This window comes from Chelonia mydas, chromosome 4 (genome assembly GCF_015237465.2).
Source record: "Chelonia mydas isolate rCheMyd1 chromosome 4, rCheMyd1.pri.v2, whole genome shotgun sequence".
Taxonomy (NCBI): domain Eukaryota; kingdom Metazoa; phylum Chordata; order Testudines; family Cheloniidae; genus Chelonia; species Chelonia mydas.
In genome coordinates, this window is record NC_057852.1 from 30,927,664 (window position 1) to 30,947,418 (window position 19,755).

General features: G+C 40.7%; 1 protein-coding gene and 1 long non-coding RNA gene across 2 annotated transcripts in view; one reads left to right on the forward strand and one right to left on the reverse strand.

The window, feature by feature from the left end:
* The window catches only part of TACR3 (tachykinin receptor 3), a 67,224-nt gene extending 65,789 nt beyond the window's left edge, over positions 1-1,435 (reverse strand). Inside the window, exon 1 of the mRNA XM_007054476.3 lies at positions 549-1,435. Coding sequence (XP_007054538.1) covers positions 549-1,024 — 476 coding nt within the window. The 5' untranslated portion in view covers positions 1,025-1,435. The remainder of the gene's footprint in view (positions 1-548) is intronic.
* The window catches only part of LOC122465513, an 84,049-nt gene that overhangs the window by 8,896 nt on the left and 55,398 nt on the right, over positions 1-19,755 (forward strand). The gene's annotated exons all lie outside the window — the stretch shown is intronic.

Consider the following 19,755-nt stretch of genomic DNA (forward strand, 5'->3'; position numbering starts at 1 on the left):
TCCTCCTCAGTGACTGCCAGCTGCAGAAATAAAGAGGGAAATTTGAAATGCTTCCTCTAATCACACCATTAGTATAGACTCTCCAGCAGCAGGGTGTAGCACAATGGCATGGACTGTATGGACGGAGCATCTTCCTGGGTAAAGAGCACACGCAGAGCAGGTGCTGGCATAGCACAATCATTATTGAAAGGATGGGAGCAAAGACAGCTGCTGAAGTCATCACACAGGAAAAGAATGTGAAAGAAAGAGACTAAGGGAGCAGGAATAAAAGATGACAAGGAGAGAGAGACTGAGAGGTAAATCAGACAGAGGGGGAAAAAAAGTTAAAATGAGCATTAGGGAAGGATCTTGAAAAGGCACAGTGGAGTGTCAGTGCTGATCTGTCTAACAGACACAAGGACTGCAGCAGGATTTCCACACAGAGCACTTTGGGTGCAGTGTTCATCACTCAACCCCCTCACCTATTTGGCTTTCTCCCTCAGGGATTTTTCAGCAGAGAGATTCTGTCTCCACCCCATCATCTCCACCTGTCCCCACCCTTCTCTCACCTGTCCACGGCAATTGCCGTCATGGAGTAGATGCTGGCGAAGACCGCAGTGATGGGGAAGAAGTTGTGGAAGCGGCAGTAAGCCTCCCCAAAGTACCACTCGCTGTGCAGGGCATAGATAAAGTTGATGACGGTGTTGAAAGCAGCCATGGAGGCATCCGAGAAAGCCAGGTTCACCAGGAAATAGTTAGTCACTGTCCTCATACGCTTGTGAGCCAAGATGATCCAGATGACAATCAAGTTGCCAAAGACAGCCACGGCCACCACCCCACCATAAGCCAGAGACCACAGGGCAATGCGCCAGGAGGGCTGCACAAATTGATTGGAGAAGTTAGCTGTTGCAGGTGCTAATGGGGAGGAGATGTTACCAGCCTGAGCTCCCAGAGGCTGCCCCCAGTTGCCTCCTGATCCAGAGAAGCTTGTGTTCCAGCCGCTGCTCTCATTTGCACTCCAGCTGGATGCAGGTATAGAAGTCATCTTGAATGTCTCCCCTTGTCCCAGCAATATGAAAGTCTTCCCCCCACTTCCCCTCCCACCCCACCCAAAAATAAGACAGTTGATCAACAAAATGAGAACCACTCAGTGGAAGTGAGAGAAGGATCAGAGCAGGCTTGAGCAACACCACATGTGGTTATGCTGCTTAAACTATAGAAGGATGCTACACTCGCTGGACCAGGAGAGCTGCTGCTTGTGAGTAGTACACGCTGTCCCCTTCCCTCTCTGTGCAGCCAGCTCTCTCTCTCTGCTTTGCTGAAGGGGATCAGGAGCTGAGGCACCTTTTATAGGATTGTGTGTTCCCCGGCGTCCTAAAGGGAGTGGGGTGATGACACTTTTTTTTCTCTCTTCTCCCTCCTCCCCTCATTCACTCTGAGCAGCATCCACTTTCAGTAGCTGTGAAGGAAGGCACAAGGAGAATAAATCCTCTCTTCACCCCCCGCCCATTCCTTCCCTCTTCACTTCCCTCTTTACCTTTTCATGCTCATGCCTGGTTTTTTTTTTGTAATACTCCTTTCCCCAGCTTTGTAGGGATCTGTGTTATTGGAATCAGTTGAACATTCCAAGTCTCGGATGCTAATAAAAACCCACTATATTGTCATTTCCATTCTGTGTTCTGTCAGAACATTCTCTGAGAAATGCTGGGCATTCTGCTAAGGGCAGCAGCTAGTCTGGCTGACAGTATTGGTGGACATCAGATACATCCCTGATTTGTATTAACACATTCTTTAGAACAATTTATTAGGATCCTCTTTTTATGCTCTTATCTCTTTCCCCTCCTCCCCCCTTCACCAAGTTTTCATTTGATTGCATGCTACTTGTTCCTGCTGTTACAGATCTAAAGCAGGATTCAGAGTAGCAGCTGTGTTAGTCTGTATCTGCAAAAAGAAAAGGAGTACTTGTGGCACCTTAGAGACTAACAAATTTATTTGAGCATAAGCTTTTGTGAGCTACAGCTCACTTCATCGGATGCATTCAGTGGAAAATACAGTGGGGAGATTTTATATACACAGAGAACATGAAACAATGGGTGTTACAAGAGTAACAAGAGTGATCAGGTAAGGTGAGCTATTACCAGCAGGAGGGGGGGGGACTTTTGTGGTGATTTTCAAGGTGGGCCATTTCCAGCAGTTGACAAGAACGTGTGAGGAACAGAGCGTATGTGTGTGTGTGTGTGGGGGGGGGGGAAATAAACATGGGGAAATAGTTTTACTTTGTGTAATGACCCATCCACTCCCAGTCTTTATTCAAGCCTAATGTAATGCTGTCCAGTTTGTAAATTAATTCCAATTCAGCAGTCTCTCATTCAGACTCCAACTGCTGGAAATGGCCCATCTTGATTATCACTACAAAAGGTTTTTTTCTCTCCTGCTGGTAATAGCTCACCTTACCTGATCACTCTTGTTACAGTGTGTATGGTAATACCCATTGTTTCATGTTCTCTGTGTAGATAAAATCTCCCCACTATATTTTCCACGGCATGCATCCGATGAAGTGAGCAGTAGCTCATGAAAGCTTATGCTCAAATAAATTGGTTAGTCTCTAAGGTGCCACAAGTACTCCTTTTCTTTTTGCAGATCTAAAGCAATGACATTTTTCATGAGATGAAATGAATGATAAATCTTGCTGCTTTCTACTGTCCTTTTTTACATGTAATAGCAATTCTGTCAGGAAACATTTATAAAGTTTAAACTAATAAATCTTTCCTCATAGAATAATCTTTGGATCTTATAAAGCTACCAGGTTATTCAGCAACTATTGACTTCAATTGATGACATGATATAGCCTTTTGTGTAGAATTGACAGTCAGGTAAGATTTTCCTAAACATGGGGAAATCAGCAGGATTTTATTTTCTTTGTACTGAAAAAAGATCCAGTAGTCCAAGTTTATTATTGTTTATATTGTAGAAACCCTACCTGCTCTGAATTCAGTGGGCAATTGTAAACATTTTTCATTTACCTGAACTTCTTGCACCTTTTATTATTTTGAGCAATCAGTATAGCTATCTTCATTGATTGACATCAATTTCTAAACTGGATGAGGTGAAGCGGCTGGGTTTATAACCTGGTGTAATGCCTAAACCCACATATTTCTTAGCTCTTTAACTGCCGTTGGCATAGAGATTATGCTTCGTGCAGATGTTGATTGGAAGGCACTGTCAAATTGGTCAAACACCGACTATCTGAGGCATTGCACTCTGCAGGCAGTGAGTGCATTTCAGTGCCATTCTACTTAGGGTGACCAGATGTCCCAATTTTATAGGGACAGTGCTGATATTTGGGACTTTATTTTATATAGGTACCTATTATCCGCCACCCCCTGTCCCAAATTTTCACACTTGCTGTCTGGTCACTTTAATTCTACTCCATACTTCAACAATTTAGAACTATTACTTGGCATCAGAATATATTTTCTTTGGGATGTCAGAGATGAAGTATTACTTTGTGCTGTCTCTTGGATGATGTATTTACTCAATGAATGTGGTATGTGTACTTGACTGTGGCCATGCCTTCACTGCAGAGTTAATCTGGGGGACTGGCATTTAGGTGCGAGCAGCCACACTCTAAAGCCATACTGGAGCTGTAGCATCCACACTGATACAGAACTCACTTGTGGGGTCATATCCAGTGGTTCTTAGCACTGCAGTTATTTGAGCTGTTCTGATTCATTGTCAGTGAATTGGGAGAGAACTTGTTTGATCTTCTGGGCACATGATGGGAATTGTGGGAAGGCATTGGAGGACAATCAACACTGGAGCGATTCAGCCTGAGTCCTCATTATAAGTGTGTGGGTTGCCTGTGTGTGACTATTAGTCAGGCTTAAGTCTCTACCCCAGGATGGATGGTCTGTCTCAGGTTGTACTGATGGGGGAGAGTTATGTTTGTGGATGGGAGCCAGGCTAGTCCAAGTTAATGTTGCAGTGAAGACAAGCCCTGTGAGAGTCTGAGTCTGTTGCAGGAGTGTTGAAATGCTGAGTTCAGTGAGTAAGGAGTGCAGGATTGGCCAGCCGTAACACTTATTGTAGTCTTTGCTGTATTGACAGATAATGGTGCAAATGACTGGGTAGAAAGACCTAATTCAAGTGTGCTGACTTTATTTTTTTAAGTTTGTTTTTGTGATTCTGTAGTATATCTGTAATTTGGACACCCTCATATTCTTTCCTTTTCAAGGCCTCTTGCACGCCACTTATTTATAACCGAATGATGTCACCCTTACACATGCTAATAATACTCTATAATGGACTCAGTGCTGGCTTTGCCACAAGCCCCAAATAAGGGGCAGTGGCACTGTTCCAGAAGCAAATCCAGAACCAGATTATGACTCAGAGCACCAATCTGGTTCCTGATTCCCTCTTTGCTCTCATAGGAAAGTAATCAACTCCATCCCTATACACTGAGCAGATTACTTCCCCCCTCCACACTGGGTCAACTCTACAAGCTGGTGGTTGGGGAGGGGTGGAGCCAGACTCAAGTAATTCCTGCCTGCTTGCTGCCTGGCCACCAGTGTGGAAGGGAGTGTAGTGGCCCTATGGATATTACTCTCCTCAACATGCTGCTACCCACAGACTTTCCTCTTACCCCACATCCCAGAACTGATATATTTGCTGTGTGTCACCAGATGCCTGAAAGGGGAGATGAGTGTGAGAATGCCTGTCCAGTGAGGGAATTGGACCACTCTAAATCTGGACAACAGGGGTATGAGATTGGGGAGCCAGATCAAGTGTGCACGGATATGGGATTTAGGATCCCTTGGGGATTTACTGAGAGAGTCTGGTTGAGATATTAGGGTACTATTTTGCATCTTTCTCTGCTTGGAGTTTCCCACACCCAGAGGGACTAGCAATGGAGTGGAGCAGAACCTAATGCTGTTACTTTCAATGGACTGAAGCAGACAGGTGAGTAAAGCTATTTCCTAACAGCCACTTGGCCACCACGAGATCTAATCAGGTTAATGAATAAGGACTGGGTTCTTGGCCCTTGACTAAGAGTTTGCGGTTAGCTGTATTCCTCATACACTCTTTAATTTTGTTACTTTTATTTTATGCAAACATTTGGTTATTGTGTCTTCCCCAAATTAAAAGCATTTGTGCTTTCATATTCCCAAGGATTCCTATGTATTTGTGAATGGTAAAGAAACACCAAGTGGATCAAGATTAAATTCTCTGCATATGCTGCTGGAACATCCTTCAGGACTTCATTATAGCTGCCCTACACCCCTTCTAGCTACTTTTTAAAAGCTCCAGAGCAGAAACCTTTCATACTGAGCATGCAGTGGAAACTTAAGTATTCATCCTGACTTCCATTTTGTGATAAAGTCTTATAAGTTATGCTGGTTCTTTGGGAGTTTGATTTCATCTTCCACAATTCCCTAGGCACCAAACGTCTTCAAATCTCTCACAAGTCACTGCTTCAGACAGCTGCACCAGGAAAAGTGGGTTTATATACCTAGACTGCAACAGTATGGATGTATAGCGAAACTGCACCCAACACAGCATAGCTACATACTGTGGATAAACTGCACCATTGGTATTTACATTGGTGCTGTCCCACCTGATCAGTTGTCTGTGATTCCATTCTCTAATGTAGACACAGCCTTACAATCTCACTCCCTTCTTTCATCTAACTCCCTGGGTGGGGTGGGGTAGAGTGGAGTGGGGTGGGGCTTCAAGGAATTAACCTTTCAGAAGATACTTTGATACTTCAAATGTCTTCCTCAGTTGGGTTGCTTCTTGACTGTTTTGAAATTCACTGTTTTGAAATTCACTGTCTTTCATTCAGATTTTTACAGTGGAAGAATTGCCATCACTCAGAAATGCTTAGCGCTGTCCTACTTGTTATGGCAGCTTGTTTGCACTACACTATTATCATGAGCCTGTCAGCCTACCTGGGTTATGAACAAATAGTTTTATTGCTTTTATTTATGGAGCTGTTCTTATCAAACAGCTGGAAATCTCTTGGGATGCCGATTCCTGGATGTTGTTCACGTATGTTAAAATCCTGTTCTCTGTGCCAAGCCTGAGTAAGTCCGCAGGATGCGGGGGGATCTCCACAAGGGAGTGTGTGGGAATGTGTACATGTGGGGGTGCGGGGAGGGGAAGGTTCCAGGAATCATTCTGTCTAAGCCACAGAGCAACAGCGGAGCTTCTCTGCAGATGATACTTTACCTAATGGCCAGAACAGCCTCACCAGCCCCAGTACCCACGCTCCACAGTAGAGAGTGGACCAGGGGACTATGTAGTGACCAATCATCTGGTTCCAGCCCTGCCTTATCCCTAGCACCACTTCTTTGTCTCACAGGGGTACAAGTTCCCTGTGTGCTCCCTCTCTCCCCCTCCCCTGCTATTTTGCTCCTAGCTTATGCAGCAGCCCCCTAGCTTTTCCGGAAGGGTTCCCACACACCGGTACAGAAGAAGGCAAGATTTGTGCCTCACTGCAGAATCAGAGAAACTACTGACTGTCAGACACCAGTTATGTTTGCTCAGTGCCCAGTAAGGAAGGGTATAGTGCTGTAAAGATGATTAGAAACCACACCCATTTCTGTTGGTTTTATAATATTTCTTAACAAATGAGATCAAAACTGTTAATTTTTGGATATGGCTAAAGTTGACAGTCTTAATATGATGCAGGAAATCCTAACACAGTGGGGTTTTCATATGAAAATATGATAAGATACTTTTGTATACTCTATAAATTTTTGTACTTGCCTTGTCTACAGCATTCTTCTGCCCTAACTCTTCATCATATATATATATATATATATATATTTAGACTGGTTCCGGATAAAGGAACAAATCCAACAAATAGTTTGAGAGAGCCGTTCCTTCTGTACGTCACAGCGCTATGTTTTGCTAAATCCACAGTGATAAAGGTGGACTTGAACAATGCTTTTGTTTTCTAGCTTAAGTATTTATTGAATGTAATACATTTCAAATGACTAGGATGTTCATTCAGAGTTCTCAAAAATAGATCAGCATGATGAGCTTAATCCAAAGCCAGTTGAAGTCTTTCCCTGTGGGAATCTTTCCCCTGACTTCAATGGACTTTGGATCAGGCCTTAAAAAAAGAGGGTATGTCTACACAGCGAATGGCAGCCCAGGGCTGTGAGTTTTGATGTTTCTAAACACTTTTTCCCCCTATATTTTTTTGGCTGAAACTATTAACCAAATTTGACCTGAATTTGCAGAAAAAAATTATTCCAGTCTCCCCAGGAGCATTTCGCATTACAAGGAGTTTCTCAAAAGAAGCTTTCCCTGAAGACATTTCACTTCCCTTGCAAGGGTTTTATCTGGAGAGAAACATTTACCAAAACCTTTCCTCCTTTCTGTGTCTAGAGGGAGAGAGAGAGGTTTCCCCAGGCTTTGTTCCCTGGTACAGAGACTTATTTATGGGATAATATTTTTAATGGGTGACTTTTTTTTTTTGCATGAAATAATCTTCAGCACAGAATAGTCACAGCCTCAGGATTGTCTAATTTAGCACGTCACAAGCTCATTGATTTCAATGTGATTTCCCAGAGTGTAATTGAGAGCAGCGATTGTCCCAGCATTTTTAATCTGCTCCAGTGTTTTTGATTTGACAAATAAAACCACAATAGCAAGAAGCTGCCAATGTCTGCTCCCTAAAATACAGAATATTAATACTTTTGATAAAAATAATGCAGAGAAATAAGACTTAATCTGGCAGTTGGCTGTATCTGCTTCAGAAGCTTAAGTTTTCTGCATGTCCTTATCAATGTAAAATATGTTATCATTTAATTCTGGGACCCTTGGTGTGGAGAGTTCAGGGGGATACCAGAGGAGGCTCTGTACAGAAGGATTCCTTTGTTCTTGGCACAATGAGGTCATTTTGGGGGCTTGATATCAGCCTTAATATATAATCTCATTTCAAAAAATTCACCACTGTTCAATTTTCTGCTGCAGAGCTGTTTATTTTCAAAGCCTTTTCTCTATTTCAAAAGGTTCCCTTTTGGAAGCAGCATAAGGTGGAATGTATTTGAAGTGATTTCCCCACCACCATTTCCTTTGAGGGAGGTCTGGGTAAATGCCATTGTTGGAACTAGTTTTTTTTAATATTGTGCAAAGAAATCATTTACGTACTGTTATGACCTTATCCTTCTTAATTGCTCTTTTAACTATATGGTCATCCAGCAGATCCCATGACTTTTTTGCAGGTTAAAGGGGCTCCACAAACTGATTGATCTCTGCTTCAAATCCTAGGATGTATAAGAACATGATTGTGATGGCTAAAAACCGAATAGCATGAAGTCTGCAAGCATTCACCTGGGAAGTGCCTGTCCCAACACAGGTGGAGTTGTGCCCTAAGTTCATTCTTAAGGTTTGTGCATGAGCAGAGTTGCAACAGGTTGGCAGAATTCAGAATCAACCCAGGTAGCTATTGTACGATTAAGTAATCATTATTATCTGTATAGCATCAATCACAGCCACTGGCTGGTCAGCACTGATTTAGAATAACTCCATTCCTCCTGTAACATGTGATTGCACCAGTGTGTGTAAGCTTCCTACAAGACAATTGGATTTACAAAACTGAAGAGTTGGCACAAATGCCAGATTTTAAAAAGATATTTTGGCAGCTAAAGACACAGACGAGTGCTTAGTGAGGTGCCTGAAGCCAATGGGAGATATGTGCATAGCTGCCTAGAGTGATTTTCAAAAAGCACCTATCTGCTTGTTGAGGTACATAAATACCTTTGAAAATCTTACCTTAGGGCCTAATCCAATCCCTGCTGAAGTCAGAAACCTTTTTAATTGACTTTCATTGGTCAACATATTCATTGACTACAGCTCTCATTGACTTCCTTATACCTGTTGCTGACTGCAGGATTGGTTATCTAATGCAAGAATAATTATATGACTAAGACATGAGAGGAAGGAGGAATATGAACTCAGACACACTGTCCCAGAGAGGACATACTGTAAGGCTGAATATTTGCAATTAGAGCTGACCAGGAAATGACAAGTGCATTTTATGTCAATTTTTGGTTTTGTTCCAATGCAGAACAAAAACAACACTTTGAACACTTTTGTGAAAACCTAAGGGTGTTTAAATCTGCACTAATGCATTTTAGTTCCTACACACAGGACATAACTAAAGCAGCTTTCTTCCACTGTGCTAGTGGAATGCAGACCTAAAGCTGGTTTAAGCAGCTCCTTGAGGATTTCTCCTCCCTAGGTGGCCTTGGGGCTTTTCATGGAACTTTATACCATCCATACTGAGAAGCCCATCTGATGCAGATAATCTCAGTGAAGAAAGATACTAGTTCCTCACAGAGCATGATACTAGACTCTGCTGCAGAGTGCAAGCATGTGGTGTAGTTAGTCATCCTAAATACCTCCTGTTGGGCATGATTTGGATTGTTCCTATGAAGGTGGAAAGGAATGATCCTTTGGCCTTTGTATAGGACTATTGATATTTTTTGTGTGTTTCAGCCTTAGTTTCTGCCATCACCACTTGATTTTCTGTTCTGTTCTCTTCATCTGGTGTAGAGTTTCTAAGAACCAGTGGAATCTGTGTGGGAGATGAAGCAGAAGGGAACATTTTGGGTGGGGGTCAAGATGCTGATTGTCTAGTCTTTTGTATGATGATAATGCCTCACTAAGTCCACAGCTTCTCATTCCGTTGGTGGGCCAGAGTTGTCCCTCATTGCTTGGAGTTGTGCTCTGTGTCAAAATATAGCCCTAAGACCTGGACTGAATAACGGCTAGCTACATACATGGGTTGGTCCAGAAATTGCCTGCAAGAGTTCTAAGAAGGAGAGAAAGGAAATGAGATTTTGTGGTTTTGTAGAACTTTTGTGAACATGGACGCTGACGTTCTCTTTGCCACTTCATAAAAGTGTTGATTACCCAGCAGCTTACTACCTTACCTTCTCTAATGTAAATACAGAGCCATGTGTATGTTTATGTGCACATATTACAGAGAACCTGGTCCCAAATACTTAAATAATTTATGTATTGAAAATTAAAAGGGGATTTGCATGTTGTTATGAAATATGGTATTATGTGCATATAGTAGTGATCTATTCCTGTCAGTTATAAGTCAATATAGTTTAGTAACCATTAAGAAAATAGTGCTTCCTCCTTAATGTTCCAGTACTTTTATGTTAAATAAAATACTGAGCCTGATTCTCTGCTACCTTGCACCTTGTGTAGTTATTTACATCTGGTTGTACTGAGAGCAAAATGAGTGTAAATATGACCATTCTGTCTTGGGTAAAAAGAAGGCAGTGGAGAATCTGGCCTAATAGTTTTGAGTATTGCATTTTGTTTTGTTGCAAAATTGGTATGAATCATGGCCAAAAGGGACCATTGTGATTTGACTTTCTGTATAACACAGGCCATGGAACTTCTTCAAAAGTCTACCCGTAAAAGATGCTTATCATTGTTTCTGCATGCACTGATTGCTGTTATTATTCCTGCTAAGGAGCCTCATTTTACTGCCTCTTCGTTTATATAACCTCTGATTCCTGTTGGAAGCCCCTGCGTGGAGCACTACAAACAGGTTCTTGGTAAAATTACTGGTCTTGCTCCAGCATTTTTAAGGACATTTCCCCACAAACATTGGTTTAAGTGAGGCCTCTCACTGTCCTTCTGTCTGTTGTGACAGCATTTTCCACTGAATACATCCGATGAAGTGAGCTGTAGCTCACGAAAGCTTATGCTCAAATAAATTTGTTAGTCTCTAAGGTGCCACAAGTACTCCTTTTCCATTTGTAACTGATGTCCTTCCCTTTCCTTGTTTCTCATTTCGTGCTGTGTTTACATTTCTTGGTGCACTCTGCATTCATTTTTCTCTGATACAAAATAGTCTTCTGTTACTCAAGCTCAGATGTTTTCCTGCTCCCTCCAGAGCTCTCTTTACATTCTAAAGAGGAGTCATCTGAAGCCATGTCTTTGTGGCTTATTTCCAGGCATTTCTTGCTTTTCCTTTTTCTCTGTCTGCATATCTGTCTCCCTCTCTCCCCCCACACATAATAAATAAGAGGAATTTTCTGTCCCATCCCCACCCCTTTTCTGTCAACTGCTTGTGCTAAGTCATCGTTCTCGTAACATGCTTACAAAAATCCCTTTATAAAAGTTATTTTCATAATGGAATTATAGAAGCCTAGAAATTAGAGATGAAAAAAATCTACTTCATTGGGTCATATAGGGCCTGGTCCTGCAGCACTGAAATCAATGGGAATTTTGCCATTGACTTAAGTAGGAGCATTCTTGCTCCCATAGGCCCTGATTCAAAGTCCAGTGAAGTCAATGGATAAGGCCCATAGTCAGTGCAGATTGTTCGCTGTGGAACTTTATCTTATTTTAAATCCCCTCTGATGGGGGTTTCACTGACAGTATATAATAAACAATGAGTCATCCAGTTGTATTGCACAATGGGATGAGAGAGTATTGTGGAGGTACCATGCCCTATCGAGGGAGATGGTTACATCACACACTGGTGATCTTATCCACTGGTCAGTGTACATAATACCATTGGCAGGATCTCGAGGGAGTTGTCCAACATCTCCGATTCACCAGCACTTGGTTGCCAGTGAGTGTTGTGAATCTGAACTTTGATCCTTGCTGTTAGAGTAATAGGTTCTAGGATTTTATTGTTATTTTTAAATGCCCATGGCACTTTGTTGTAGAACCTGATCCTGTAAATAATCTCAAACCCTTGCTATTTGCCTTAGAGCTATATACAATTCCATATTATATTTTGGGCCCCCTTTCTCTCCAGTGGGCTTGGTTGCCTGGAAAAATACATCTTCTATAATACAATTCTGATTCCCCCAACCAAGTTCTTTGTGGTGCTTCATGGGAGATGTAGTCTGGCCTGGAAGCTCAGCACATATGAGAGAATGGGATATCAGGTTCCTGAACTAGAACTCCCATGAGGCAATATGCCACTGTAGGAAAAATTCAAAATTAACTGACTTGAAACAGGTCAGTTCCACAAACTGAAATGAAACATTTTGACTTAGGAGGATTAAATGACTGACAGTAATCGAAAGTGTCAAAATGAAATGTGGTGACATTTTAAATGAGATTTTTTTCAGAATTTCCAATCTGATTTTTTTTTTATTTGAATTTCAACTTCTTGCCCAGATTTGGAATGAAAACATTGAAATGTCAGAATTTATTATGGGATGGAAATTCTAAATTTCATTTGGCTCTGCTGTTTTCCTTTTAGGAGTATAGGAGCCAATGGTTCTTACCTCTGAGCATTCATCTTCAACTGCTACATGTGCTGATTTGCACAAAATCTGTATTAGAAAAGTGTTCTTTTATTAAGCCTTGAACACCAGTGAATAAAAATGGCAGCCAGCCACTTTCCTCATCCTGAATACAGCTGGCATTTCATTAAAATTGAATGTAGCACACTTTCAAGCAGTTCTAACATGCATCTTAGAGAAATTGCATAAATGTTTTGACATTCTAAAAACTCCAAATCCATAGATTTCATTGAGAAGAAACTGGAATGGAATTCCTCAAGAATGAAAAGTGAATGGCAGAATATCAGATTGGAAAGTGCAGTGTCTGCGGTCTAATCCTAGAGATGAAGAGGAAAAATGAAATAAAATAGAGGCTTTGTAGTTTTGACTCAGTGTCGGAAGGTGCTCCAATATTATGGTTATGGAGCCATATAAGTATTCAGATTGACAGAGAAACTCACTTGGAAAACTAGAATGCTACTAGAATAAGAAATTTAAGTATCATTAGTGAACCTGAGCAGTAGAGCTTGCTAAGCTGGCTAAATTATCCCTTAACTGGCTTTCAGATAACCTTCTTCTGATTAATTCTACCATAAGGATCCCTCTTATAAAGATATTTGTACCTTGAATCCCAGGACTGTCTTAGTCATGGGTAAACCAGGGACTGTGTTAAATAATAAAGAGAAACTGGAATTTAATAGACTGTGTATTGGCAGTTTTCCATAATACACTTCCAGCCCGACCACAAAAGACGTTTGTTCTGTTCAAAAAACAACTTGATGAACTTTATCCAATCTATCTCCCTTCAGGTCTTCTTTAAGGGCTAGGGCTAAGAATAGATACAAGTTACAGGTACATATTTTGAACACCTGAAGATGCAAAGGATTTTATTTTAGCAAAATAGGAGGAAGGGTCCTTCCAATAAGGAAGATTGTGGGGAAACCTGAAATGGAATGTAAGTGGCAGATGTTACTTTAATAGAGGTTTCTAGCTATCTGTAGAGACCCTTGTGCTATAGGGGCTTGGCTCATTTGATTTGGTTGTTCTGAATACGTTTTATGAAAAAATAACTCACCAATGTTTTGTTGTGTAATAACAATATTAAGCATTGAATGAGTTTGTCTTGAATGAGTTTGTCATTGAATGAGTTTGTCTTGATTTAGGGGTTGTTTCTTGCTTTTAGCATTACAAAGCATATAAGGAATAGCCAGATGACATCACATCTAGACGTAATGTTCCCATTATTGTCTTAATTCTCTTGATTCAACACTGGGATAGTGGCAGCTGTTCCCTTTATTTAAAACATTTTCTATAATTTTTTTTCTTCAGGTGGTTCCTGAAGTATCACGACAGATTAAATGTTTGCAGCAAAACAGGCATTTCATATAAAAAAAGTATTTCTTAGAACATCCCATCTATAATCAAAATCATTTAGAGGCTAATACTGCTTATATTATGATACTCTGGCATTATAGCCATAGCCTGTTTTTGTCTACTTTATGTAAGAGTAAGTTTTCTGAAAAAAAAACCACATTATTTTATATCATGTTGTGAACTGAATTATTTCTGTATTCCTTATTATGCCTGCCTTCCTGACTTATGGGCATAATAAATCTGATACTGTAATTACAACTTTTTAAAATATTTGGATGCTTACATAAAACTGATATAATTCGAAAATGAAAAAATGAAAGTTTGTTTTGGTACCAACTGTCTGACTATAAGTGAGATTTCTACTCTACTCTTCTGGTTTCTGTCCATAGCATGAAGACGAAGCAATAGTACTAATTTTCCTACGAACTTCCAACAAACCCATAGTCCCTTTGATATAATAATTTTAAAGTGGGGGATGAGCAAACTTTTCCTAGTGTGGACCTCTTCTTAATAGGAAACTTCCAACCTAGACTTTGTGCCCTCCCATTCACACTTGCACAACATCATTGTATCAACTATAGTAGAGCAGACCAGAGGATGACTATTCCATTTCAGATCAACGTACAGAATTATTTATTTTCATTTCATTACAAAACCACATATTTCAGCTTTGAAACAGTACATTTTGTTGAAATTTCATATTGTCAAAAATGGTCCTACCACTTCTAAACTGTAGCAATTTCTTAGAGGTATGCTAAGAGATTTTATGTAGTTATTTTAACTATCTTCAGAATAATGTGATTTGTTGGTTTTGAAATAGACTGATAAATTAAACTAATCTACATATGTAGGTTCTTTTCTGCAAACATTTGGAAAACTGGGTTCTGTTTCCATGAATGTTGTTCATTTGATTTCCTATATTGATTGCCTATCCTGCATTTTAGGTACTTTCTCTCCAGAATGATGAGAATGTTAATATTGCTGCTCAGTCCAATGCCACTTTGGGGGAAGATTTCCCTGTGTAATTGAGTGTGTAATTGCGCTACTTCCAGTTTGATATAACATCTGACACCATGTCATATTTGCATTCAGAGGGCAAGTTGGTTGAAGAGAAGTTCAATGCTTGAAATGCACGAGCCCCCAGCTGTGACTGAGGCTAGGCCTTAACTAGAAATTTTCTTGTATAGCGGTGTCAGAGGTTACCTTTTTTTTTTTCTTTGGCCACTATAAACTGTCTACTATAGGAAGCTTTTGGCAGTATAGGTATACTGACAAAACTTGAATGTAGACTAGGCCTCAGAATGCTTAGACTTCTGGAGATACAGTTTACATCAGGCATTCTCAGAGGCTTAGCAGAAGCTTCAGAATGCAAACAATACATGATCTAATTAGCATAATCACTTGGATATGATTAATTAATTATGTTAGTGTAAGAATAGGCTAATTAATATGTTGCCTATTCTTACACTACTGTCTTTCTTTAATACAGAAGTATATAAAACAAAATGAAGCCAGGTATAAAGAGGCTATATAACACACACACACACACAATTACTCAGCACACACACACACACACACACACACACACAATTACTCAGCAACTAGTGTTAATTTTTCCAAACAGTATCCTTAAAGTTCAATCAGACACACTAAGGATCTACAAAGAGACCACGGGATACTTCCAAAATCAGATATCCCTGGGGAAAAACAGAAAATGAATCTCCTAGTGCCTCAAATCATCCTACCCCAGTGAGTCATGTCATAAAAAATGATGAAGCCAGAAATGAAAATATTACCAATATGGTGGACACCAAGCAATAGACAAATGAGGTAGAAGAACATTAATCAGTATTTGATTATCTTAACAATAACCTTTTTGAAAATGAGACTATAATTGTTGTTGCTAATGAAAGGCTCAATATTGTCATTAGTTGCAGCACATCTTGTTTTAGATCTGTGGGTGAAGGAGGGGAAGAGCTGGCATAAGCCAAATAAGAGATCAGGAAGGCCGCAGATGTTCATAATGTGTTTTACATGAGTATTGTGTTCTGTGAAGGGAAATTTCAATAAATAACTGAATTCATTTTTCCTTAAGGTAACTGCTCAGGATTTCTCAATGCGATGATAAATTTAACAAAATTGACAAAAGTGACACCATGATTGCTAATGCTTGTGCTCTTAGTAGTTTGAAATACTGTTTTCCTACAGTTTGTATTTGCTGGAGTTATGGTCCTGAGAAAAAGAGAATGAGAGAGGGATTTCAGTCAGGCATGCTGGGAGCTATAGAAGTAGGGAACAAAAAGTACTTTGCCTTTATTTCCTTTGTGTAATGGCTGCCTGTTGTGGCCTAACAGTGTTTTTCCCAGACACAATGTATATTTTATTGGAAAATGCTGCAGTGGTACTCCCAGAAGAAATGCTTCCATGTGATCCAGAGTGATTTGAATTTGGGGCTCTTGGTGTGAAATTCTGGTCTCTTGATCACAGCCAAGTTTTCCCATAGGAAGCTGAAGAAGGAATAAAGTCAAACAGAATACATCCCATGGCATGGTGTAGAGCAACTGCACAGACTGGTGGAAGCTGCAAGTACCTTCCATACATCATAGTAATGGCCATGATCCTTCTCCCCCAATACACACATTCACATAATTATGGCCAGTGGTTCTATCCATCATGCCCTATGGTAGGGAGAAGACCAGAGGCAAGTGGCAGAGTTGGGTAGGCTGGATTTAAATCATACAGGGATACCCCTAGGAAAAGGTATCCCCAGGTAACCAAAGCCTTTCAAAGATTAGGGGTGAGATTTTGGGCCTCACTCCATCTGTTTTGTGCTGCTCTAGAGGCAGAAGGGTATGGAAAGCTGCCTTAAGAGGTCAGTTCCTGAAATTTTAATGTTAGTACAAAAACCAGTTACAGTTCTGGGTACAATCTTGCCCTGGTATGCTAAGAAATTGATAAGTTTCTCAATTGTCTAACGGCATAATTATGCAAATGCTCTGTGGGCCTGATCCAAAGACTGTGAAAAGATTCCCAGGGATCTGAATGGACATGAGATCAGGACCCACCTGTCTAACACTCACTGAACATGGAGTATTATAGAGTGTACCCTATTTGTGTAAACAATTAGGAAAATATCCATGCATTCTTCTTTTCTAAACTGTACTTGAATGAATAATTCCTCTGTCAATTCTGTTCGTATAAGAGATTATTACTTGGATTGGTTTAAAAAAAATCCCTCTAAACTGTTTTTAATGAACAACCGGGTTTTTGAGTAAATACAACTTTGTTTAAAAAAAAAATCGAACATGTTGACTGTCAAATTAAATCAAGAAGTTTCCAGTTTTTAAGCTAAAAATATTCTTGGCTTGTGGCTACCAACATTCAATTTTCAGTTTTTTCAATAAGAAATCAACTTTCCACTGAAGATATTAATGATTTTTTTCCCTTGACTCTTTCCATGGTAAAACAAATTCTGATCAGTCTAACTGTTACTGCAAAAGTATTATAAACAGGGTAAAACTACTGGAACTTGTTTGACCAAGTTATGCTCTCACCTATGCCACCATCTTAGGTGAACATTTATCAGGCAAAATTTAGGAAAAAAGGGCCTTCTGTGTTGTAATTCATGATGGCCCCATCACTGTGCATGTTAGGGAGCTATTGGAGAATTTAATGGTGATTCAGTAAAATGATGATTACTGCTGTCCGTCTCAAATGAAAAGATGTTTCTCCATTCAGGAACACTTTAAAGGGGAAGCAATTTTATCACTAACTCGTGTCATGATTATTTTTTATCCATCGTTTTGAAGGTAGTAGAACATTAGTCATCGTATTCAGAAAACCTCTCTTTCCTGTGTCGTCAAAGCAGTCTTTGTGAGCCTAAATTATTTTGAACTGAAATGCGATGAAGGAACATTTGTGGATTAATATTAAGAATCATTTTTTCCTACAGAACGCCTTCCATGTAGCTCCAAAATAATTTTCCAGATGTAGTTTCTTCTATACTAAGTGTCCTATATTTCTTTTCAACCACAAGTATGGAAATATTCTTTCTTTGGCTCTGCTTTACTCTTTTCCCCCCACTTATTTGAAACAACAATCCAGTGGCGAAATGGGTTGCTGGTGTTTCCTCTTGTCCCCACACTGCCTCTATATTAAGCTGAATTATTTGAGGGAAGTCAGATCACTAGCAGCAGATGCCTTTTCTGCCAAACAAGTCTCTCTGATATTTGGAAGGGGAGAAAAGAACATAGCTTTACAATTAGGGATGCACATTCATAGAGAGAATGTGGTCTGAATTTTCAGTGTGTGTTACAAGGTGTGGCATAGATAGCATAGCTCATGCATGTATGTTACCTTATTGCAGCTGCTTAGATCCCACCATAATATCTCTCTCTACAGGAAAATAACTTACAGAGGTGGAGAATATATCTGTGTCACTGCACCCCATATTCTTCTTAATTGTATGACTATGATATAATTATGATGCATTTTGTATAAGATGGGGTACGTAAGATGTCATTGGAAAAGTTATGATTTGCTTGGGAATCATAGCTCAAGGGGCAGGGGCTGTTGCATTTCCTGTCCACATTGAGGGAGGGGTAAACTCTATGAGCTTACGCTGTGCAGTGCAAGCTGGTATAATTTTGGGTTTATACTCAAGTGGTGGTGGGGGGTTCTGGGGGTTATCTGGCTGTGGGCTCTCTATTGTTGGTTCATATATGCAGGCTCTCTGACCAGCCACCGTAATTCCAGCTGGGTGTGTCCCTGCCTGTGTGAATGTTGGTGGAAGTGTAGGACCTGGAGTGTGTCCGCGGCTTGTCACTGTAGCACAGTGTGAGAGGGAGTCCAGGCTGGTGGTTCAGAGGGCTCAGTGGTACTCCAGTTCCAGGTGGCACCCCGGGGGAACCTGTCACATATGTGATTGACCATTTTCTCTTTCTTGTCTGAGAAAAATGCTCTAGTTTCTTAGAAAAGTTTCTCATGCAGCTGGAAACTTCTAGATTTTTGAGAAATCCCATGAACAAATCTTTATTCTTGAGCAGAGAACATTTCAATATTTCCCATCTTTTGATCATATTGAAAATGTTTGCCCTGTTTAGTTTATTATTATCCAGATGAACAGCAAATATTGGGATCATCAGTGAAGACATGAAGGGATGCAGCCTGTTGATTTCATAAAATAATCCAGTCTTGATTTACTTTTACACAACTATTTAATTCATTCAATAGTTAAGATACAAAATATCTGACAATCAGTAGCTGAAGTTTGTCGAAGGCAAATTGTGCTTCAAGGCTGAGATACCTCAGGCCCTCCTATTGGGGCAGATGTGTGCTAAGCAAACTGGAAGTCTGGCTAGTTCCCCTTGTTTGGGATGCTGAAACTACTAAGGGATGTCCCACAGCTGCTCCATTACTGTGAAGAGAGGGGACATGGGTGTAAGTAGGTAGAAGAGGTTGCAGATGCCATTGGGTATCTGCCATTCATCTCTAGTGAGAAAGTGGGCTTAGAAGCTGGGCCAATAAAAGATATTACTTCACCCACCTTGTGTTTCTAGTATCCTGAGACCAACACAGCTACAACACTCCATACATTCCTCTCTAATAATAGATTGAACACCACAAACCTGGGTAATTTTCTTCAGCTGCTTTTATGCAGATTATTAGCCAATTTTTCCATGCTCAGAGTTTGCTCAATTCTTCCTTTGCTCCTTTCTGGGAAGGCATCTTAGGGCTTGGCTCCACTTACCAGGGGATTGACGTGCAGCAGTCGATCGAGCAGGGGTCAATTTAGTGCAGGGGTCCCCAATGCGGTGCCCAGGGGCACAATGGCACCCGCTGGGGCAGTTGTGTGCACCTGCAGGAATGCTGCCACCGAGCACAGCTGCTGGAGAACCACCCTCCAAAATGCTGCCGAGTCGTGTTGCCATTTCTCAGCGGCATTTCGGCGGTGGGGTGCCTGGTGCCCGCCAGTCTTCTGGGAATAGGAATATGCTATTCCCACAGAGAGGTTGGAGACCACTGATTTAGTGGGGTCTAGTGAAGACCTGCAAAATCGACCGCCGATCGCTCTCCCGTCAACTCCGGTACTCCACCTGAACAAGAAGCATACGGTAAGTCCACC